Below are 24,757 nucleotides of genomic sequence, written 5' to 3' on the forward strand. Positions count from 1 at the left end.
CATGACAGCTCTCTTGCTCTCATTCCACCAGGGCCAGATCTCCCTTGATGCCCGTATGAGGGTGGGACCAGTTCTGCACAGCCCTCAGACATCAGTATATCCCCAGGCGGGAGCCCAGACCAGGGACCTCTGCCTGGCCTTTGGAGGTAACAGACCCCTGCTGCTTACTTCAGGGCCACAGACCCAGATGTGGCCCCTGGTGGCAGCATGGGCCAGCACCCCACCATGGTCCCAAGTGACATCACTGGCTATTCACAGCAGGCTGTTTCTCATTACCCTCAGTCTCCAGTTCTGCCTCTTCATTGCAACCACATCCTTCTGTTTCTCGTTTTCTCTTCCACTTCTCCATTATTTACTTTCTCTCTTTGGTGGTGCCCAGAGGTCTCTGAGTGTCTGGGTTCATCTCAGGACTGCTATGCCCCGTTTGTGCATTATGGTGCCAGGCAGGGGTCATCTCTGGCAGTCGGCTCCTCCAGGCCTTCGCAGGGCCCGGCTGGTGGGCATCTCAGGCTAGCTCCATGTCCAAGCTAATAGTGCCAGTCTGGTGGTCATCTCGGTCTCACTCCTCCCTTGCCCGTCTGAGTGACCCCAGGTGAGGGTCATCTGTCTTAGGCTTACTCCCACCCAGGGCCCTCAGTCCCAGGCAGGGGGTTTTCATGTCTTTGGCTTGCTCCGGGTCCTGGGAGTGGGCGGGGCCTGTGAGGCATGGCACTGGTAATGGTCTCAGACTTGCTTTCTTTAGGGAATGCTAGGCTACTAATCATTCAGTTGTTCATAGGTCAGAACACCGAGCGTAGACATAGCCTCTTTACTCTTTGCCAATTATGGACCCACAGGTGACACCGCAGCCAGTTCTAGGGGCAGGTGTATGCAATTCTTAAGGTTATGGTTCTTAGTAATGTGTAGTAAGGTAATCTCAACAAGGACCTGCTTCTTGCAACCTTTGTTGTTGTTCAGGCTTTTGGAAGGCGTGGCATTGTTGTGTATGTAAGCCAGCAGGCCTTGCGTTCATGATCTTCCTGTCTGTCCATTCTGGCTGTCCACGTCATCGCCTGCCCCCATGCAGAGATTGCAGGTACACAACATGGGTAAAATCTACCTTCCTGGTGTTGGAGATTGAACCCAGGGCTTCACAAATGCTAGGCAACCTACCACCAAGTAGCTCACGCTGCCACTCCTGTCCTATAGCTCTTTCTATAAGGAACTAAAGAAATACTTGGCTTTTCCCTTTGATGAAATGTTATATAGAAGTCACTGATAATGATATGAAAATCTCTAATGGTGAGAAACATGTAGGCGTTTATCATTTAAGCACTTTACTGCATTTTTATTTCCTTGGTAGGTAATACACACTCTGGATTAATTTTACTTATCTGAGTTTTTATATTCACTCATTTGTATTGGGAGGTTATGCAGAAGTTAGCGGACAACCTGGAGGAGTTGGTTCTCTCCTTGTACCATGTGGGATCTGGAGAGCAAACTCGCACCGACAGCTTGGCAGCAGGTGCCCTTAGCCATGGAGCCTGCTGAATGCTGATTACATATTGTATTCTAAGTCATAGTACACATTTAGTCATTTTCTTCTGGATTCTGAGAACAAACACCTAGCAGATGCACCTAGTGTAGGTTTTTCCTTAGTCAGTATTGTAGTGTCCTTTTCTCTTTCCTCAAATCCCTCTCACTCTCACTCTTCTTAAATATATTTAAAGTTCCACTGGTGTTCTCTTTACTGTTGTGAGAGTGGCTACTTTCAAAGACTTGTGATATAAATCAGTTGAGGATGAAGTTGTGTTTACATCTTCTTGAATTAACATCATCTTGTGTTTATGTTTTTAAAGAGCATATTAAGCTTTAAAAAAAAACATAAAGGCAGATATTCAAAAGTCAGTGCGAGCCATAAGCGAAATTTCCACTGTTGACACTCTTTTATTTGTTTTAGCCTTTTTGCACATTAACAGAAATTAGCAACTAACATTTAACCATCTGTACTTGACGCAATGTATGTCGACTCTTTTGTTTGGTTTTGGTTGTTTCGAGACAGAGTTTCTCTGTGTTAGCCTTGGCTGTCCTGGAACTGCCTCTGTAGACCAGGCTGGCCTTGAACTCAAGAGATCCGCCTGCCCCTGCCTCCCCAGTGCTGGATTAAAGGTGTGTACCTCCACCAACTGTGCAAGTTAATTTTTTAATACAGAAGAGTATGAAGATTTGTATGTGACGGATAAAGAAACCAGCCAACACAAGGAAGGGCATGTTGCCTGGCTATAGAGAACTGCACTATAACTATATTAGTATCATGTGTTACATCAATAATTTTGGAACCTGAGGTCAGGTGATTACTTCATCTTTCCTGCCACTTTCTGTGGGAGCACAGCTAGTGCTAACAGTTAACCTCACTGATAACCTAGGGAGCTCATTTTTAGCTGGCCTTTTGGTTTTCCCGTGGGTGGTCATAGCTTTGTAAGGGAATCACTCTTTTCTCACTTATGACTCAGTTTTCAGTGAACATGAGTGAAAATTCATCTCAAGCTATATTAGGTTACAGCTTATCCTTCAGTTTACTTTTTATTATAAAACTTCAAGTTTTTGTCTAATTTTAGAGTCACTTAAAGTCTCAATTCTGTTTTTGTGATACCAGTATCCTACTGCTTTTGTCATTATATAAATGTGTACCAGGAGATGTTTCATATTAGCATATCATGAATGTCAAAAAATAAATTTGTTTTTATGCATCTCCCATTTAAGTAATGAGAGTGTTACTTATACATTTTTTAAGTGATACATTTTGTACTTTGTGTCCTAAATTATTGGAGGAAAATCATTGCAAGTGAAAAGCGTAGATTCAATTTAAAATTTTATTTTGAAGTATTATTCAATGGAAAAACATATTTTCTAGTGGCAAAACTAGAGATTTTTCTCTAATTTCCTGTCTGTATTTTCATAAATAAAACAAACTATTTGGCTGAAATCTTAAAATTATTTTTTCATTGGAAGTTAGAGCAATCTTATATTTTTAAATAAATCATTAAGTATCTTGAACATGTATTTGGATTTAATTCAAAATAAAGCTAGGATTTGTTTTACATCATGGTAGATATTTACATTTACCTGTATTCAGTCAATATAACTTTAAAATAACAAGGATTTGCATACAGATAATTTTCTGTAGCATATTGAAGGAAAGTGGAATTGAATTCACAGATACATTCTTACAGTTACAGTACAATTTATTTTACAAACTGTACCTTTATAACTAAATTGTGCAAAGTAACATATAATGTTTACATTTGGGGAACTGGAAAGCGAAGTTCTGTGAGCTTTGGTTGGAGACTGCATGTCTTCAGTCAATAGGCTTGATCATCATCTGTACTGCCCTCAAGGAGTATGACCCGCCTCGGTACTCAGCCCAGAAAATTCCATCTTGGTGCTTGCTTCTGTAATGACCGCCTCTGTACCATACTCCGTTGAGGTTAGAGTGTGCACAGGCGTTGTACCACCAACCTCCTTTATGAAAGTGGGCGCAGTTTCCTGCAGGAGAAATGCAGACACTGACATAGAATCCTTCCGTATATGACACAGTGCAAACTGTCAGAGCGTGCGCTTTCTTTGGAGCAGTTTGAGTGACTGGCTCCAATAGTGTTTATCTTGGTTTTCTTTTCTCTAGTTACACCACTCTAATTACCCTTATTCATCTTACTCCCCCTCCCCACTTAACATTTAAATAATTTCATTTTCTGCAGACTAGAGTAAATAAATGCAGATTTGTGATAACAAAGAGAAAGAGAAAAGAGAGGTAGACAGGATTGACTAAGGAAGATGGCAGGGCTTGAGAGAAAATTGAAGTCTAGCAATAGCCCAACTTGTAATTAAACTTGTTTGTAAACAGAAAGGTATGCTTTCCAGTCCTGTCTCTCTCTTCTTCCTTTTCTGCCAGCAGGAAATAAGTTAAAATAGTGCCCAATGTGCTACTTGGTAAGGCACTAGCTAAATACAAAATTAACTCATTTCCATGGTTATCTCTTTTATCAGTACAGAGACCTGGTTTTAAAAACATAAGAGATTAAACTTAAAAGTATATGCATGGTCTAATTCCGTTTTGAAACTATTTCTCTCTCCTCCTACTCAAGTGATTTTTCTACCATTGTGCTGCATTTGACAGTCTCTCTGCCATTCTCACCCAAGACATGCTGTTATGCCACACAGCACATGGTTTGCCTCTTTCAGTCCTCATAAGCTTTTACTCAGAAGATCCATCCCATAAGAACCTTTTCAGGACAGCTCACCCAGGGCCTGGTGACTACCATATTCTGTTCCCTAATATGATGGTTAGTGTTATCACCAACTTGACATAAACTCCAATGACCTGGCAAGGGAGTCTCTTTGGGGTTGTGTAGGTTAGGTTGGCTCATGGGCAGGTTCTCGGAGATTGTCTTGATTACGTTAATTGAGGTAGGCAGATCTGACTGCTGTGGGTAGTATCCTTCCCTAGGCAGCATAAGAATACAGAAAGCGTGCTGAACACCACCGTTTATACTCTCATTGCTCTGTGTTGCTGATTGTGGCTGTAATGCCATCAACTCCCCGGAGCTGTTGCTGCCGTGACTTCCTTGCTGTGAGGAACTGGGGCTGTGAGCTGAAGTGAACCCCTTCAGCCTCTCCCTGCCCCTGAAGTTGCTTCTTACAGCAACAGAAAAAGAAACTTGGAACATTATTTGGTTTCATTTTCCTAAAAATATTTATCACCACTTAGTTAGTAAAATATTTTGTCTCCTCTGGAGGGAAGGAACCTCCAAAGGGCAGCCAGTCAGTTTCCCACTGAACCTCCCGCATCTACAGGTTCTGACATGGTCCGAGCCCGGCTAGTGTATGAGTGTTAGGGAGAGTTCCATTTCCAAGTGGATGTAGCTTGGGGTTTGTGTGTTTTACTTCCCCCAGAACTTATTCTTCCCAAAGAACATTGCGGTTGCCTTAGAAATCCCCCAAACCACGTTCTATTATATTCCCTTTGACTGTGTCCAGAATTACCTTTCTGAGAATTGAGAAACATATAGTATACTTTAGTAATTTGGTTGTATTTGATGCATAGAATATGGTGATTGTACAGCCGTGTGTGTTTGTTTTACCTGTGTACATGTCTTTATCTCTGTCCAGTGTGGTGAATTGTTTACCATTGTGCCACATCATAGAATCCCCTGCATTTCCCTGGTAAGTTCCCAGGCGCAGTCTGTAATATTCACTTTCAGGTTCCAGACGAAAGCTACTGTATTCCGCATACACCTTCTTATCACTCCAGTCTTCCAGTTCAATCAGCAGCTTGTAATTGTCTTGGTTACTAAGCTTATAGATATTGTCCAGGCCAAGCCAGTACTCTCCATCAATATTTCCAAACCCTTTCTGTTAATAAACACAGAAGCATGAACACATAGGTAAGTGTATAGAGGGTAATGTTGCTACAGCTACACACTAAGTTCATAAACACTGAGTAGAAAGAGGACATTGTCCATTTTAGGGTAATGTGACTCTTCCATGGTAGACCGCCTTATTTCTGTAAGTCCATTTCAGTTCTAAGTTGTCACTTTCTTTTGTTTTATCTTAATGTCAATATTAATTTATGTAGCTTCAGATGCTACAAAGAAGAGTAGAGGTAAAAGATAACATTTATTCATAGCTACTAAAAATGTTGACTGAACTAATAACTCAGTCCTTCAGAAAGGTTCCTGATCACACCCTCAGCCAAAGATGTGTGTTTTGAAAGCATCTGTATATTGCATAAATGTTAGTGTACCTAACATCATGACCATTGTTCACTCAAAATGATAGTGTATTACAGAACAAATAATTTTTCATTTTACGATAAGTAAAATAAGAAATATTATAGTAATTTTTATAGTTCACCCTGTGAAAATTGTAAATTATTGTCTGAAAGAAAAGGACTACCATATTTCAATAAGCATTTGACATTGGAGGCTTGGAGCAAAATAGATTTAGTAAACTTCATTGTAACACTGAAAGTTTGTCTTCAGAAAGACTGCAAGGAGGCCACACTCCAACCCCATTTGTAGCAATTATTTGCTGAGAATTTTCCAGCCTTTCTGATCTGGATATATTAATGTTTCACTCTTAACTGCCAGTAAAATTCCACCTAAGAGTGAGTAAGCACAGGATTTCTTCACAGTTTTGAACAAGGAGTCAGCCCTCTAGAAGATCTGCTCTTCCCTGCCTACTGTCCTTAACTGACGATATATAGCGATATATGTCACTCACAGATTGCCATTATGAACATCAGAATTGCCAGCAGACTAGTTGTTACTTCCTTAAAATGATATCACGTGATCTGGTTCTATCTGGAAATCTGGTTGTGTTCATGCCCTGAAGTACATGTCATGATACAAACTTAAAGCATGGTTATTAAAAATAATTAGTTCAAGAGAAAGGATCATTTTTTAAGGTTGTATACTTTGTTATTGCTTAAATGCTACACAGCTCATAAACAAAGAGCAGTTGCATTAGAAGGTGTTGTTGGCAGGCTGCAGGGGCGGCTTAGTGGCTAAGAGCACTTGCTGGCTTCGACCCACATCACCCACATGGCAGCTCACAGCACCAGTAACTCTAGTTCTGAGGCGTGCGACGTCCTCTTCTGCCCCCCATGGCACTGCACGTACATGGTGAATACATAATGCAGGCAGCAGACACACACAGGTAAACACATAGATTTTTAATTGAAAGTAGAATTAAGTTACCTTTGTAAAATGCATGAAGGTATAAATTATCCAGGCCCAAAAGAGAATTTTAAAGAATGTCTTTAGCTTTCTTTTCACATTTTAGCTTTGGCTGTGTAGCTAGAGATGAGAAAAACCCTTTTGCTAGATAATGAAACCCCTAAGGATAGTTAGGTTTTAACTGCATGTCTCGTTTTCTGCCTAGTGTGGTCACTGTTGCAAGACCTGCTTGGGTCTGCCTACCTAGGTCTGAACTCACTCACTTACCTTATAATTTTCCCAGTTCCTGAAGAAGTTGACAGAGCCATCTGTTCTTTTCTGAATAACAGTCCAGCCCCCAGGATCCAGACTGTTCTCGCACCATAGCTGCATCAGTCCATTGCTGCTCTCGGGTTTGATCATGTAAATGCCGCTGGCTGAGTGCCCTGCTTCTTTTGCTTGCTGACAGTCTTTAAATGGTCCTGGAATTTAAATACTGCGTGTTGAGAAATGGGAAAGATAGGTAACAAAATAGTTCTTAAATCAAGATTCTTAACTAAACGTCTTTCATTGCAGATAACCACATTTTATCTGCTATGTGCATAATACTCTATAAAAATTATACTAAAATTAAAATATATATTAAAACTAAATGAAAGGTGACATCAGTGCCACTATTCAAAGCATTAATTTGTTTCATCTCCCTCTCTCTGCTTTGTATTTTATAAATTTGCCCTCCTAAAACGAAGAGTATTGTATTGTCTTTTCTATTGAACAGATGTTTCCTTTGCTGAATGACTTTATTTGTACCAGCTTTGCCTTTTTTCATACTTATAAAATGCTGTGGGATTCATCTGTAGGTATTAACATAACGTATTTCCCTGGTACCAGGTTTATAATATCTGAACTTTGCAAGGGCACACACAGAGTTTTGTGTGTTTAGTGGAAGTGGAGTTCTGCAGTCTAGTAAGCTTTGGCAGCATTAAGTACTGTGTTTCCCTTTTGGAAACTCAGTCATACTCAGTTCACTCATTCATTGCATGCTAAGAAGGCCTGAAATAAGGGAAATGGGACCCCCTAACCTTAAGTCATCTTTTTCTTTTGACATCAGACACATTTTATTATAATCTTAATACAGTCTACATAAATTTGAACTGGAATTTATTTGAGTTCAGTTATAACATAGCATCATTAAAAAAAAAACCAAAGCACTAGTTGTCTGAAATAAAGCAAGCAATCAACATTCAATAAACACACTTGATTTATTTTGTATAAAAGGGTTAAGTTTACAACTAAACTTTTATAAAAAGTTTAGCATAAGTACGTCATTACATTTTTATGCAGGAATAGGTATTTCTGCCACTATACAAGAAAACTAATTAAAGAGTTTACAAGGTTTCACTCAATATATATATAAATATATATGTATACACACACACACACACACACACACACACACACACACACACACACCATTCAGTAGGCTCATGTCAAAAAGGCCATTTGTGACCAAAGACTTCATTTAAGTAACCAAATACTAGGTCCTTCTGGTATTCACGCTCCACCTTTGAAAAAAGGCAAAGTCTGCTTAGATTGGGCAATTCCTTGTGATTTTTAACGTTTTTCGCCCCCCACGGTGGGAATAATATATAAGAAGCCTTCCGACTGTAGAAAGGTCATTGAAGGTCTCTCATAAATAACAGTATTGCAGGCCAGGTTGGAGAACACCTGGGAAAGATGAGCATTCTTAGTTTTCCTTCCATTTCTCTTTTTAAAAAGGTCCATTCAACTCGTTTTCCATTTATTCAGCCACAGAGTACTTTGTTATCATTCGACATAAGCTCAGAAGGGAATTCAGATGCCTGCAAGGACAGGATGCCGATGTCCGTGTTCAGGGTGTTCTGTGGCGTCCTGGATGCCTGGTTCTGCCCAGGTGGTGCAGGCTGGCAATGGTGAGGTAGGAGTCCAGGGCGATCTGCAGGTCCAAGATGTAGTCGATGACATGCTGCAGGCTTTCCATCTTGGTCACCTTCTTGTTCTGCGGGATGCTGGGCACCAGTTCCTTGAGCTTGCAGTAGCAGTCGTTCATGGGTACAGCAGGCTCATCAGGTCATCCACCAGCACTTTGCTGGTGCCCAAGCTGTGGTCCGACAGGCTGTTTTCCCTCCCCTGAAGTAATCTTAACTCTCTCATATCCATAAAGAATACAGGTCAAGCCAGGTGTTAATGCTACCTACATAGTTTCAATCCCAGTACTCAGGAGGCTAAGGCCAGATGATTGCCACATGTGCAAAGTCAGCTTTGGAAACATAGTAAGTCCCAGATCAGCCTGGCTTCAGTGGAGACCTTGTCTTAAAACTAAGGGGGAAAAATAGTCAGAATGTTGGTCTAAATATTTTGCCAAGATACTGAGTTGTGGCTAAAGCTGCCAGTAACCCATGACAGGTTTCGATGTCCACAGGCACAGTTAGTTAAGGTCATGTGATCTGGTAAGCCCTCGCTCATGCTCCTCCTGCTCCCAGGTAAATGTTATGAGCTGCTGCGCAGTGTTTGCCCTTTTGTCTCCTAGTGCTCCCTAGGCCACGTGACTGAGTTTATTGTTCTGTGTGCAAAGGTCAGGGGCAGCCTACAGGAGCAGGTCCTCTCCTTCCATCATGGGGGTCTTGCGATTGATCTTAGGTTCTCAAGTTTGGTAGCATGGCCTCTTGCCTCTTAGACATCCTATCTTTAGCCAGTTAAGATTTCCAACTTTTTAAAAATGACAAAAACTTGATGCTAAATCGTGTGTAGGGTCAGATTTGTACATTGTAGGACCTAGAGAAAACAGTCTAGTTCTGCTGAGCATCCTTGTGCACCAGTGTTTGAAGACTTTTATTTTAAAAGCATACAGAAATTATAACTAAGAAAAAGAAAGAATTATGCTAAATAAAGATATATTTAAACAAGAGAGTTTTTAAGTCATTTGTCAAAAATATTTTTACTAAATATTTTTAAATTTTGACGTATACTTTTTAAGTGTCTGAAAATAGTTTAGTCAAAGTTCTTAAAAGAATTTCTGCTCTATAATTATAAGAGGATTACTGAAAATTTGAGAAATGTGCTACATGTATTATGCTAAGAGTATAGAGTTGTTTCATTGTATCTTACTAAGATAAGTTAATTTCATTACGTAAATACTGCAGCATCTCTGCTGTCGGAGGGGACTCTTGGGACGTGAGCTCCTCCTCTGGATTGCCCCTTGAGGGTGGAGACACTGTGGTCTTCAGACTTCATGTCTCCATGTTTTAACTGGGCATCAGTCAAGTTTGTTAAGTAACTGAACCAATCTTTCCATTTTAGATACAAGGAAATGGAAAACTATTTGTAAAAATTGGGAGCATCAGATTCTCTACTCCATATTTTTATATTTCATATATAACTTTTTCAAAATTATCAGTGTCTATCTACACTGTAGATTACTAGTAAAAATATATATGTAACCTGGAAAGCTTTTTTTTTTTTAACCTCCCAGTTTCATTGGCTCCTTTTATCTCTCCTGAGATTTTCTTGTTTTTGTGTCTGTTATGAATGCCTCAAGGATAATTGCCTAAAAATATTTTTTAACCCTTCCTCTTTGGATCCCTAGTTTGCTGCAGTACTTTTTCTTTTGTGATGCACTCTCACCATGTAGCCCAGGGTGGCCTGGACTGGCGGTGAGGTACAAGCTTGTCTTTACAGTCACGGTCATCCTATCTCAATCTCCCCGCAGTGCTGGGAGCATTATCCTTGTTGCCATGTCTGGCTTCGCGTTGGTCTTTTCAAGCCATGAGTGGATTCAGGCATTCTCAGTCACAGTGTTCAGAGGTTTCTCTTTCTTTTCCCTTTTTGGACACAGGCCTTTATCTCCAGAGCCTCGTGCCTCGGCAGCTCAAGTCTTGGAATTGGGGTGTATGCACTGTCCTTACCTCTGCTCAAAACCTTCAGCACAGCACTTAACGTCCATAACTACCAGTTCCTGTCAGTCAGTACCTTTTTCTCTTTTGTCCCTTATCTTCACGTGCAGAAGTAGTGTACTAAATGTCTTCAGTGCTTTATTTAATACACGCGTGCTCATTGAGACATGCAGTACAGCTAGTCAAAGGTTAGAATATAGTCATTTCTCCCACAGAGAAATAAGACATTACTGAAAACCCTCAAGTTGTGAAAATTCATACATGAAAAAAATAACAGCTAATTTTAGCCCTAACATACTTGGCATCCTGCTGCAAAACCCCATGCATCCTAATGCCATCCTTCTTCTTTTCATTAGTCACATAAGAATAATTTCACATTATAGAGCATGTGTCATGGTCAGCCCAGAGAAGAAGACTTATATTTCATATAGGATGAACACTTTAATTTCCTTGGGGGTGGGGCACATGGGGAGAAGTGGAGGGAAAAGCAAAGTGGCTCCCAAGCCCATACGTCATTTGCTTGGCATGACACATGGTAACGCATTTGTCTGTTCATAAGCAGGGGCCCTCTTTTGTTGGGTAGCCACAGTTTGAGCCCATTTGGGGACTCGTGGGTACTTGTTACTAAATGATTTCTGAGGGTGGTCATTTTCAAAATGTCTTCAGCTTTATATTGTTACTCTAGGAAGGGCCTGTCTTGGGAGGTGGAGAGAGGCTCAGTTTGTTCCTTTCCTTCTGTACAGTGTGAGGACTGAGTCAGAGCCCAGCATTCACAGAAGCTGGGCGATTCTGCAATCTGAGCACCGACTTGGGGTCAGAGACAGGAAGATCGCAGCCAGTCTACCCAAGTCAGTGAACTTCAGATTTAATGAAAGACCCTCCTTTCTCACAAAGGTGGGGATTAGTCAGCAAGGACACCCAGTGTCGACCTTTGGCCACACAAAAACACACATATGAAAAAATTCTTTTTAATTTTAAAAGAATTATCTTTTCTGAATCTAATACAGGCTAGAGTATGTTCCAGGTCCAGAGATAGAAAAGCAACCTTGAGGTTAAGTGGGAGTGGGAGGAGGGGTGAGAAAAGGTTAGCTCCAGTACAGTGCGCCTACACATTTGGATGAGGTTTCAAGGACAGCGCACGGCAAGAGTGTGAGGTAACAGCTGAGTCTGGAGCAGGAGTTTGCTGTCTTCCTGTGTCTAAGCTCAGTGGAATGAATAAAGTCAGGCATTGGGAGCTCAGGGGCCTCGTCTAAGCCCCATGTGGGCTACATACTGAAGTGTGTTGAGCCTCACACTGCTGTTATAAGTTTCTTACGTCTGAAATATAAATGACAGGATGATGTTTACAGCCTGTCAGGTGGGCCAGAGACTGCCTCAATCATGTGCTTGATGGCTGTACTTTTTTAAATAGTCATGGTGGAATTTTAAAGTTAGCCACGTTTCGTTCCTGAATGGCTACTTTTAGGCAAGTTAAGGTGTCTAAGGAGGTATTTTATCGTAAATTCTTATTTTAAGGCCTGGTGGTACTTAATGGCACATGAGGTACTTCATGAGCGATGCACATGAATGCTGCTCCTGTCTCAGTAGGTCCCATGTTCTGTGGCTGCTCCCCTCTCACAACTTGACATCACAGGTGTGCAGTGCACTCGCTTGAGTACGCTGTGACAATTCACATTTTACACAAAAACATTCTTACAGATGGCCCTTAGGATTCATTTCAGTTGCTATAAAAAGCTTAGAAATGTTATGGTTTGGGGTGGTGGCAAAGCTAGGCTAAGTAGTCCTTATTAGAAGCCGGGACAAGAGCACTCTGAGTTGTACCTGTCAGACGTGGGGCTAAACTTTGTAGATTTGGAAGCAGAATAAAGATTTATGTATCAGCCTGTTTTTGTTTAACCTGTGTTTGTTAAATACCAGAGAACTATCTTTTTTTCTTGCTCTTTAATAGGTGTTTAGATGTTTAATTAAATAGAATTCTAGGTTATCTGAGTCCAGTTTTTATTCGATAAAACTTCCAATGCATAAAAATTTAATATTTTTTAACTTTACTGATCCATTCATTGTTGAGAGTGGGCCTTGTGTTTATAGTTTGAATATCTGTGTTCCTTAATTGATTAAGAAAAAAAAAAACCTCAGGAAATTCTAGTTGAAATTATTTTGTAGAAGACATGAGTAAAATTAACAGCCTTTTCTCCTCATTAGAAAAGACAGTAAATACCAGAACTCAGTTTTTGGGTTTTCTAAGTATACCAGTAGCCCATTGTGTATTTTTGATCTTGGCAGAAACATTTTCTCATTGTTGCTTGCATGCCTTTTTAATTTATTTCTCTAGAATTAGACGATAGGTTTTTAAGTAAATATATATATATATATACACACATATATAATTAACTTCTTTCTCTAATAAAACTCCTTTTAGAATATCATCAGTTTTATCTTTGAAGATTCAAATTTAACTTGCTGCTTTGCGAATTATCAAACAAATTTACCTCTGACTCAAATGTTGGTTGCTTCAGAGGGTACAGACAGGAAGTGCCTCTTCTAAGACCAAACTTCCATCACCCTTTGTTGCATGCATGCAATGACCTTGGAGTAGGCTTCACTCATCTTCTGTCATATAATTTTTATTCTTCTCAAAGCAGAAAGCTAGATTCTGCGTGGAGGATTGGACTCTTCCTATACTCCACTCAAGAAAAGTACAAAATTTCTTTGTCATTTTGTAGCTGCCTTAATACCTCTGTAGGTAGTACAGATTGTGCGTCTTGTGTGTCGTGCATGTATAGAGAGGCTATAGAATGACTCCCTACATGTAGAGCATCGTAGCTGTCTATCAGAGCATGTGTAAGCACAGTAGCCATCTATGTCAGAGCGTGTGTAAACACGGTAGCCATCTATGTCAGAGCATGTGTAAACACAGTAGCCGCCTATGTCAGAGCATGTGTAGCACGGTAGCCATCTATGTCAGAGTGTGTGTAAACACGGTAGCCATCTATGTCAGAGCATGTGTAAGCACAGTAGCCATCTATGTCAGAGCGTGTGTAAGCACGGTAGCCATTTATGTCAGAGCGTGTGTAAGCACAGTGTAGCCATCTATGTCAGAGCGTGTGTAAACACGGTAGCCGTCTGTGTCAGAGTGTGTGTAAGCATGGTAGTGTCTATGTCAGAGCGTGTGTAAGCACAGTAGCCGTCTATGTCAGAGCATGTGTAGCATGGTAGCCGTCTATGTCAGAGCATGTGTAGCACGGTAGCCGTCTATGTCAGAGCGTGTGTAAACACGGTAGCCGTCTGTGTCAGAGTGTGTGTAAGCATGGTAGTGTCTATGTCAGAGCGTATGTAAGCATGGTAGCCATCTATGTCAGAGCGTGTGTAAGCACAGTAGCTGTCTGTGTCAGAGCGTGTATAAGCACGGTAGCCGTCTATATTAATCTTTCTGTGTAAATGTCCAAACAGTATTAGACACTTTCCTCGCAGTTGTAAAAATAGTTTCAGGCTGTTATATAAAGAGATAAAATAATAGGCTTATTAGTTGTTTGTCCAGTGCTGCGTACTTGTTAGGAATCGGGGTGTTAGAACTGGGAGGCAGGTTACAGCATCCTGTCCATTCAGCTCCATTCTTACTCAAGGCAGAAAGAGCAGGCACAGTCACTCACCCAGTTTCTGTAGTGAGGGAAATGGCACTTGTTAGATACAGCTGATTGTGTCTTTAGCTTTGTTTATAGGGTTAAAGGAAGTTAATGGTCACTTATGTAATAGTGGAAAAGTTATCACTATGCCTTAGTTTTTACATTGATTTCTTAGGACGGCTATGTGCACCATTGTTTTCTCATGAGAATGAAATACACTTTAGGGGATTGGGCATGCCAACGCACTTGAGTCTATGAGGTTTGGTTTGGTTTTGCTTTGCTTTTTTACTGAAGCTCAGTGTATTAAAAACATAAAACGAACTGATGTTTTCATTCTGTATAGCATTTTCTTGGTTTACTATAAGTAAATACTTGCATCTTCATTTATGCTAAAATTGTTGATGCCATTGACTTAAATTTCAGCATCTACTTAGAAAACTTGACAGCAGTTGTTTCTACACTTCGGTAATTGTACCTACCATAGCTTAATAAAATGTACCTCAGTTATCTTTATCTATAAATTACATTGGAACTACTATACTGATGAATCATGTCTTAAAAGCTTAATAAAACATATTTTAAAAGGATGGGAAAGATAAGTATTTTGGTTTTTTGGGGTTTTTTTGTTGTTGGTTGTTTTTGTTTTGTTGTTGCTGTTGGGGTTTTTTTTTTTTTCTTTCTAAGTCCAGTGCATAGTTTTGTACATGCCTAAAAATTAAAGGGCTTGCATTATTAATTAATGGTCATCATTTACCTAATTTAGTAATACTCTGCATGGCTGCTGCTCTTACCACTTTTGTTTTTATGGAGGCCTTTAGATTGACCACATTAAGAGGCTCCGTGTTATCAAATCATTGAATGTTTCAGTACCTACAGTTGAGATACAGTGTTCATCTGCCAGAAAGGAGCTTATATTTTAGAAGGCATTTCATTTAGATGGGCTGTGGGTATTCGTAAATAAAGGTAATATAAGTCAACACATGCATGCACCACAGACAGTAGAGGTATTTGTGGATATAAACAGCTACTTGAGGCCCATGGGTATCAATAAAGAGCTTCAAGAAGGACCTTCAGTTTGCAGCATCCATTCATCCGTTTGCTCTCAACCTTATCATTTCAATGGGCAGAAGTCACAGAATATTAAAAGGAAGTAAGTGGGTTTGCTTTATTGGGACAAGTTTTTACGAAGGAAACACATGAAAGGAAAAGGAGGCTTTTTTTTTTTTCAGAGAACTGATGAGCAGAAGCATGGGATATGCATACTGTACAAAGGAGGCCTATTGCCTGTGCAGAATATATTGTGGTGGTGGAATAACTGTTGGGAGCAGTTACACGCTCTTGGTAGGAACCAGCACTTGGGCGTCATGTACTGCTCTAAACACATTCAGTATTAAACTCTGAGGCAAGTCCTAACACTGCCACTCATTTTGTAGCTGAGGAAGTAAGGCACAGGCACACCATCACAGAGCTGGGAACACTGTCTCTCTCTCTTCTCGCTACTCCTGTGGGTTATTTGAATCTTAGCTGCTTGGCTCTGAATCGTAGACAAGAGGAGCTGAGTAGAATTAAGATGCCTGTGTTTATGGGACAGGTGGGAAGTACCAAATAGATAAGTCTTCTCCGTTTTACTTGGAGAAATTTGTCCTCAGAATATAATCTTTGGAAAAGAAAGTAGTTTTTTAAGTGTAAACAAATATTGGTTAATCTGTTTATAAGAGGAATAAAGAGATTATTAAAATGTTAACTTTATTTCTCCTTATTAGGCTATTGGGTGAGCATCTTTTAAAAGATGGTTGGTATTTTCTAAAGTGTTAAGTAAATACATATTTGTTTTGAGACAGTTTCTCCTTATAGCCCGACCCTCTCGCCATTGGTGTAATTAGAGGAGTACGCCACACTAGCCTGCGTTATTGTCGTCACGATAATTACTTATAGCAGGAAAATGTTGGTGAGAAAATGATTATTTTAGGGCTTAGTTACTTATTCTTCAAAACGATGAGCACAAGATGCCAAACCTGGTCCAACAGAGAGGCAAACGAACAGATCTGAGGAACTCCAGTATAGTATGGTGTATAAAACAGATTAAAAACAGAAATAGCTTATGGTTTGGAGAAAGAGCCATCTAGTAATGTCTGTGTCAGGGTCATTCTCTTTGACAGCGACCTCCATTGTAAAAATTTGGGGGGAAAGACTACTTTTTTTCACAGAAAAAAAAATAGAAGCACCTACAAACTTAGAGCAAGAAGAAGAGAGATACTTTATATCAAATCCTAATATTACTGAAAAAGGTGAAATTTTGATTGACCGTGTAGAATGATCTCACCACACAAGAACAAGGACTTACTAGGATAGATTATGGTCGCATGCATCGTCTACCTGCGTCTTCATCCTCCCCGTCTGACCAGTAGGTGATGACTTACCTTCGTTGATGAAATTTACTGCTGGGATCTTGAAAGGGCTTTTTGTGGGAGCTGTTGCCAGATCAGGAGATGGCAGTAAGTCTCTGGGATACCCTGGATCCCTCTGTATCTCATTGCCTCCCAGAAGACCAGGGGTGTACTGCTGGTGGCTGTTAGGAATGTGTCTTGGGACCACCTGGACAAGCGGGGGAGACACATGGGGGTCTTGTCGGGAAAATATCCTCAGGCACTGCTCCTCCAACACAGTGATCATCACAGACTGGTTATTGACGAGATCAGTTAAGGAAGCGTATTTCACTTCTAGCTCCCTGTACCTTGTTGCCATCCTCAGCATTTCTGTGGTGACGTTGAGGATTTTGTTCTCCAGCTGGGAAAGCTCGAGGGAGTTGTCTCGCTTGCGGATGATCTCATGTAACAGTTGCATATAGAGCTGAGTGACTCGCGAGTTCATGTTGCGGCTCTCCTTCCTCAGCAGCTTCACCTCGTTCACGATGTTCCCATCCACGTCCACCACCAACTGCAGGATGTCTATCTCCCGCTTCTGCCTAGAAAGCACATCCTTCAGGTTCTCAAGGTCCATCCTGGTGATCATGTCTTTGATGGTACCTGTATCTTGGCCTTTGGTGTTGACACAGATCGGCCCTGTTATTTTTTGTTCAGGTACCAAGAATGTATATGAACATTTCTTTGCTTCGTCTTTACCATCTGTTGCACGGGGATATCTCCTTTGGGTTATTTTTTTTATTTTAAACTGTCCTCCTTTGCAATGACCAATGCCCAGTAGGAAGAGGAGCACACTTAGGGTCCAAACAGAAGCCTTCATTTTGAAATGAAGTTGTACCACAGCGTCTTTTGGAAAGCAATTGATGATGAGAAATCATAAAAAGAATATTAGTTTACATACAGATCAAAATTACATTGAGATTCCATCTTATCCCTGCTAGTAGGAATATAAATTAGAGTAGCCACTGTGGGAATCACTATAGGAGTTCCTCAAACAAGAAATAGAGCTTGCCATATAGTTGAGCTGTTCCCCTACTGGAAATCTGCCTGAAGGCTCTAAGTCAACAACATACTTCAGAGATACTTGCTCATCTTTGTTTATTGCAACACTATTCACTGCATCCAACTGATGGCCTAGGTTTCCATCAAGTGAAGAGTGAATGAAAAAAATGTGGTATATATACACACAGTGGTTCAACAGTAAGTAAGTAAAGAACAAAATTAAGCCATTTGCAGAAAAATAGATGGAGTCAGTTTAATAAGGAAAATAGTCCAGACCCCAAAAGGCAAATATCTTGTATTTTCTGTTATATATGGAACCTAGGTTTTATATAGACATATATGGCATTCACACACAACATGAAAACAGGGAATTGTGAAAGTAGATTTTTTGGGGAAAGGACTAGAAGAGATAATGGGGCATGAATATGGTCAAAATACATGATATACTTGGACAAAAATATTATAAAACTCCTCAGTTTATATGGTGAATATAAGCTAATCCTTTTTAGAGCAGTAACGTAAAAAGAACTTAGTTAATTTTCTGTTGCTGCGATAAAACACAATGAGCAAAAGCCACTTGTGGGAGAAAGAGTGTATTCTGCTTTACACGTCCAGGGGATATAAGAGCGTGACAGAGGGGAGGTGTGGTGGCAGGAACAGGAAGCTGAGAAATCACATCAGTAAAGACAGCAAACTAGAAGTAGGCCGAGACTCCAAACTCTCAAAGCCAGTGACCTTCCTCTAGCAAGGCCACACCTCCTAAACCTCCACAAACAGCACCACTAGCTGGGGCCAACTGTTGAAATACGTGAGCCTGTGGAGGACATTTTTTCACTCAAACTGCCGTAGCATTTAAGGGAAAACTGAGTGATTGATACTAGTAAACTGGATTTAACTTGAATTCTTAAGTTTACTATTAAACTTGCAGTTCTTTCAGCCGCCACTTTATAGCATTTTTTACTCCCAAGCACATTGAAGAGATTTCAATCACTTTCCATCCCATGAAAGACACACTGTGGTGTCCATTAGAGTTTTTAAGACCCCTGTAAAGTACTTTCCTTTAGAAAGCTCACTCTCTCAAAAACTCTGAAAATAGCACATGCTATATATAAGATGATAATTACAGCTTCACTTGGTTGTCTCCGGGCCATGTTACCACTCATGTTTCAGATTGGAATAGTAGAAGATCAGTTAAGTTGGTCTTCTGCAATGAATACTGTGACTTTTCTTTTTAACCTACCAAGTCAAATATTTTAAGACTAATGGGAAGTGGACCAGTTTTTGCATCATCTGATTTTGGGACTGGAGACAGGTTTAAGAATAGAAGGGTACTCATAGACATTGTGGGTAATTGTGTTTCCTGAAGTATAGACATGTGTGTGCTCTAAGCTTATAGGTGGTTCAGGGGGTGTTTCTGTTAAAGTCTAGCGGGTTGTATTTTAGTAAATAATCTCTAATTTTCAGCAAGCATTACCAATTTGGGCATAAAAAACCTTTCTGCACCCACGTATGTGCCGAGGGCCAAACACACTAATGTTAGAAACAGGTTTAGAAATTGTGTTCCCTGGCCCTGAGATCGTATCTGTAGCAGCAAAACTTCTAAGCCAGAATGTGTGCCTGGATAGTGTCCTGCTGGCTGTGGCAGACGAAAAGTACCTGTTCTCTAGAGTCCATCACTGGAACTCTTTGCAGGAGCCAGGATCTCTCTCTTTCTCTGTAGTTAACTCCCAGATGAGCGGAAAAGGGATGGGAAAGTGTTTTCATGTGATCGGCTTCATGAGCAGGCTACACCCTCAGCAGCACTGGGTACCCTCGGGGCTTTTCTCACCTAGTTTTCCACTTGAGAACTTGTCTCTTGATTTGAGAGGTCAGACCCCAACTTGTGATGCATAGTACTGACAGCACAGCAGGAACACAGCTGAATACCTAGTGATGCTCTCCGGACACACCACCCGCTCCAGCCCTTACACGTATTAACTAGTCTCATCATACCCCAGTGGGGTAGATGATTCTGAAACTCATTTCCACGGGAATTGGCACCCCAAAGTGCCATGTCAGTAGCCACACAGTTGCTAAAAGGTATAGCCTAAATTTGAGCCAAGACAGTCTTCTGGCTGGGTTCATGCTTTTAATTAACTTCCTCATTTTATGGCTCCACTTTCTAAACTTGTTTCTGTCAGGAGTGCATTCTCTGTAGCACTAGAGATAAAAGCTCTGAGAAGTAAAAGCGGCTACACAAGGGAGAAGTCCCAGAGGACCAAACACACTGAGGAGGGATTCCAATGCCTGACTTGGGGATTGTACTATGTTATAGAGAGTCTGTGATAGCAAAAGGCAGGCACTTCCTGTGGCCTGTCCCTTTGTTATGCAAAAGCACGTACAGGTCGGCCCTGCTGCAATCCAGGTTGTTCCTACAACCCCTTGCTTTGCTGCTGTCATTCCTTTCTGCCCATATGTGTTCCATCAGTTGGTGTTTATGTAATTTAATTTACAACCCCCAACACACATAATATACATACTCACACACACATACACATACTCACACACATACATACACACAAACACACACATTCTTAGTGAAACACGGGCTTTTAGCTGCTCTGAAGACTGCTGTCAGCTGCACTCTTAAGGCACATCTCATCTCCTTCATTGGTTTGTCCGGTTTAGTGTTCAAAGAGGAGAGAGAGTGAAAAGTAACAAATGGGGGAAGAGCTGGGGAGCTATTTGGTGAAATAATAATATTTACATCAAAGCCTTCTGTTGCTGGCTGGTGGCAGAAGGACACAGTGAAGACTTGAGCTCCTGTTCTGCACTGTGCCTTCTGACACCAAGAAATAGAAACCAGAGGACTCACTGCTTCGTTACAGAACATCTTTTACTCTTCAAGAGTTTCCTGCACTAAAACTGATGACAGTGTTGGAGTTATATTTGCAGAAAGTTCTTGCAAGTTAATTGTAATTTTATTTAAAACAAAAAAACAGGGACAGTAAAATGGAATAAATAAAATAAAAGACATTAGACTCTGGGCAGATATATATATCTTTTTGCTAAATCTCCCTGTATGATTTTAATAATAGGACAGAAGCTCTTGACTCATAAAATTGTCTAAATTTTTTCTAGAAGGAAATAAGATAACGAAGACAAGAAAATTTAAAAATAAAAACATAATTTTTGGTCTTTTGGTCTAATCTGCCTTATGTCACTATAGTTCAGAAAAATCAGTAATAAGATTTAAGATGATATTAAAAAGCTCCTACGATCGTAGTGTTTGTTTTATGCTTCCTTAACTCAGCAGTGATGATCTCATTGTCTCTTAAAGCATAATTAGGAGACACGGTCTTTAGTAGTAGACTAGATACATCATGAGCAAAGAACTTGCTTTCTAAATTTTGTTTACTATTACATTGTCTAAAAATACTCTTATTTAATGTTTCCCACATATGTTCAGTTTTAAAAGTGAAAGATCCATAAATCTGTATTACCTCGTAAAACCTTTCTATTTACGTTATGTTTTTCCTAGGTCCCAGGAGAATGTTAAAATTTAGTTACAGCATACTGAAGCTTAAACTGCACCTTTGCCTGATGGTTTTTAGAAAAGGAAAAAATCTGTGCAGTTGTATTCATTTTGTTAATAGTGTTTCTCTTCACAGTTGCTGTGTGCCAGCTATGAGAAGAATAAAAGCCTGGGTTTACGTCTTAGGCTGTGTGCACTGAGAGGAGCCTGAGGCAGTGAAGTTAGCTGAGAAGCACTGACTGACTAGGTGGACAAGGCCTTCCTGGTTGTCTTTGTGTTTGAGGAACTGATCTGAGAATAGCCCTGCAAGTGTCCCAAAAATGGACAACTCATTTTCTATGATTTGCACACACTGTGTTAAATGCCTACTTAAGGCATTGGAGGACCCGAGCATAAATGAGCTCCTACTTTAAAAAATCATGGCAAGCAGCAACAGAGATGACAGTGTTTCAAATCTAATATGACTTGGAAATTTTATCAGACTCTTCTGAAAAATAAGTATATAACCAAGCTCAGAATTGAGAGTTTTAATGTCTCAGCAAAGTTGAAAAATCTGAGCGTTACCATCATTTGTTGACAGTTCTTTCCACTAAAGATAAAAGTCAGGGAGCACTCCCAGCATAGCCAGCTGGGCTGCCTGTAGGTGTAAACACTTACTGTTGATGAGCAGTGATTTTGTGACCTTCGTGATTAACAGAGCCCTGATAAAATGTTGAGGGCATGCACTACCCATTAGGTATAGTTGCCACGACTTTTAAAGACTGGCTTTGGCCTTCAGTACTTTAAGTAGTGAAATTTTCTGAGTTCATGTTGTTAATCCTGGTGGCCCTAAATCGTCTTCATCCTGACCTTGAAGGACGTTTCCATTGTATCAGTATTTACTTTTCCAAGTAATTCCAGTTAAAAGCAACTTTAATCTGTTGCCAAAATGAAATTTCTGTTGTAGATAAACTTAGGACAGTCTTTAAAGTGATGAATCCTAACACAAAACACCAGAGTAGCTTTGAGCCTCACAAGAGTTCTGTCCTGCTGTAACAGATTGTGTTGCAAACGCTCAGCCAACCCGTTCTCGGCTGTGCTTTGTAACCATGCTTTGAGAATCCCAATAGTTGATATGTGTCTGCACTCGCGCACGCACACCGTTCAGAAGAGAAATTCACCATGCTCACAGTTGTTTTCTTTAGTTTGCAACTTCTGCTGTTGATTTGTTGTGCTGTATAAGCCTTAGGCATTTAATGAGTTACTTGAAAAACTTTCTGGTGTCACTAAAGCATTTGTTTTCAGACCCCAGCATGTGCATATCAGTCTATAGTCACACACTAGCTTGAACCTCAAATAATACATTAACCATCGTGAAGTACTTAGTGACTAGTTTTTCAGAAAGATACAAAGCAAAACCTTGAGATACAAATCAGCAGCATCTTCTAAAGTTCCCTGGCATGTCTCAGGCTTTCTAGTACAAAGGGAAATGATGCATTTGGCATAGCATTTTGAATAAATATAAAAGAAATACTAAAATACCTTTGGTGTCTGGTCAAAAGTGAATCCGGAAACTTGCGTCCTTGCCCTTGCTCTCTAACAGATCAGTGTCGACGTTTACTCGTCTCTGACTTCAGTGGCAACTGCATCTCTGTTTCTGATTGTTGAATCCAAGCAGTAAGGAACTCTTTTGACAGGCCACCTGTGTAATTTGGAGCTGTCTGTAGACCGTCTCTAATCCAGCAGAGAATGCATTGTGACTGTGCTGGCTGCAGCGTGGAGCGGTAACCAGCCGCAGCTGACAGACCGTCCGCACAGTGCCCCAGAGTGATTTCCTCTCCTCCGTAGACTCAAGTTCAGCCCACATATTACGTCATTAGCAAAGTGCTGGAGCCTGAGGAGGGGGTGGGAACCTCCTCCTTAGGATTTCCTCTCTGTAGCCCTAAGTGGGGAGGGGAAGCTGGATCCGCGGGAGGTTGAATAGCTCTGAACAAGGAGAGATTGTGTGCAGGTTGAAGGAAGGGCACCATCTGGAAACAGACTATCATAGTTCAGCAGGCAATTATAAAATAAACATTTTAGTCTCCTGCCACAGAGTGTTTGAGTTGTTAAAAAAAAAAAAGTATTCCACTTTAGAAGCAGCTACAAGCTGTAAGTTGCTACACTTTTCCCAGAAGCAGCCACCTAAGAGAATAATTGTGACGGCCTTGGGGAAATGGTTAAATACCTTATTCTAATGTTGCTGTTTCAGACGGTTTTAAACCTTCAAGAAGTTGTAAAGAATCATGTAATGTTTAAGAGAAAACTGCTTTTATAGCTGGGCCTTTAATCCCAGCACTCAGAAGGCAGAGGTAGTTGGATTCCTATGAGTTTGAGGCCAGCCTAGAATACAGAGTGATCGATAGGGCAGCCAAGGAGAGCGAGTGAGAGCCTGAAATGATGATGATGGTGATGATGATGATGATGACGACGACGACAACAACAACATAGTTTGCTTAATTGATTAGTAAATATAGTGCGTTTTTTATCTTAAATTCTGTATTACATAATTAGTGCTTTTTCTCATCTTAAGTTCTGTGTTATATAATATACTTGCTTAGAAAATTATGCCTGTCCTAGTTAGGGTTACTGTTGCTGTGGAGAAACAACATGACCAAAGACAACTTAGGAAAGGGTTTACACTTTCACATCACAGTCTGTCATCAAAGGAAAACAGAGCAGGAACCTGGAGGCAGGAGCTGATGCAGAGGCTATGGAGGGTCCTGCTTACTGGCTTGCTCCTTTGGTCTTGCTCAGCTGCTTTCATAGCACCCAGGACCACAGCCCAGGAGTGCCCTGCAGCTGGATCTTACAGAGGCATTTTCTCAATTGAGTCTCCCTCCTCTCAAATTACTCTTAGCTTGTGTCAAGTTGACTTAAAACTAGTCAGTATAGTGCCAAATTACTTTTTTTAAAGGTACCTCTAACTCCCAATTGATTGTGTAAACTTAGGACAAATCATCTCCTCCTCTGGCTGACTTTTCTCTGCTAAGAAAATAGGTTCCAAAGAACAAATGAATACGTGTTGAATAGCTATGATTTTTCATGAAAAAAAGACAAACATTTAGTAATTCAGTAGCCAAGGAAACCCAAATTTGGACATCTTCAATCACTTGTGTTAGTACTCAGTGTTAAGTGGTGTCTGAGTTTTAGTTCTTACCTGAATCATTGTGGCGCTCTCTTTACCTACCTAGTTGTTGACCGTTGCTTCTAAATGGGACTTCGCGGCATCTTGTCCTGGACATGCCGTGTGCCTGCCCCTCCTTTCTGCTTTAACTAGTTCCAGCTGTCTTCCAGGGCCTATGGCTGAGTAGATTCACATCCTTTACTTACTGCACTTAAAGTTTGTTACCTCTTTCATAGAATTATTTCTTAGAATTCCTCTGCTATATGTAGATATATAAGGGGCTGAAAACTATAAGTAAACTAGACTCTAACAGAAAAGTGCTGATGTGTTTTGGGGGTTATTATGTCAGCAGCAACTCAACTGTGGCCACTGAGGGATGGTGAGGCTGTATTGTTGCCACATATTCTGATCCTGAGGGCAGAT

General features: G+C 40.5%; 2 protein-coding genes and 1 pseudogene across 10 annotated transcripts in view; 1 reads left to right on the plus strand and 2 right to left on the minus strand.

The window, feature by feature from the left end:
• Positions 1-24,757, plus strand: part of RALGPS2 (Ral GEF with PH domain and SH3 binding motif 2) — a 133,960-nt gene that overhangs the window by 76,990 nt on the left and 32,213 nt on the right. The window lies entirely within an intron of this gene.
• Positions 783-23,191, minus strand: ANGPTL1 (angiopoietin like 1). Of its 3 annotated transcripts, none has more exons than XM_084772637.1 (5): positions 22,711-23,191; positions 16,671-17,519; positions 6,984-7,177; positions 5,166-5,391; positions 783-3,525 (listed from the first exon to the last, which is right to left on the minus strand). In XM_084772637.1, exons 2-5 carry the CDS (start codon positions 17,491-17,493, stop codon positions 3,338-3,340), a joined length of 1,431 nt encoding a protein of 476 aa, XP_084628763.1. In that variant the 5' UTR covers positions 17,494-17,519; positions 22,711-23,191; the 3' UTR covers positions 783-3,337. The 3 variants fall into 3 exon arrangements, with proteins under 3 accessions (XP_084628763.1, XP_084628764.1, XP_084628762.1); XM_084772636.1 differs by having other exon boundaries at positions 789-3,525; positions 5,121-5,391; positions 22,711-23,186; XM_084772638.1 differs by lacking the exon at positions 22,711-23,191 and having other exon boundaries at positions 788-3,525; positions 5,121-5,391; positions 16,671-17,517.
• LOC311592433 (DNA-binding protein inhibitor ID-2-like) lies at positions 7,789-9,629 on the minus strand (annotated as a pseudogene). Its single transcript has one exon. The product of its transcript is annotated as a DNA-binding protein inhibitor ID-2-like (transcript).

This window comes from Acomys minous, assembly GCF_964271855.1.
Source record: "Acomys minous genome assembly, chromosome: 1".
Taxonomy (NCBI): domain Eukaryota; kingdom Metazoa; phylum Chordata; class Mammalia; order Rodentia; family Muridae; genus Acomys; species Acomys minous.

Bases quoted from the DNA above. Each gene is read 5' to 3' on its own strand.
- ANGPTL1 (XM_084772638.1), bottom strand. From the start codon at position 17,493: ATGAAGGCTTCTGTTTGGACCCTAAGTGTGCTCCTCTTCCTACTGGGC. The intron at 7,178-16,670 runs GTAAGTCATCAC...TTTAAATTCCAG, and splicing joins AGTAAATTTCATCAACGAAG to GACCATTTAAAGACTGTCAG. The intron at 5,392-6,983 runs GTAAGTGAGTGA...GTTTATTAACAG, and splicing joins GGAACTGGGAAAATTATAAG to AAAGGGTTTGGAAATATTGA.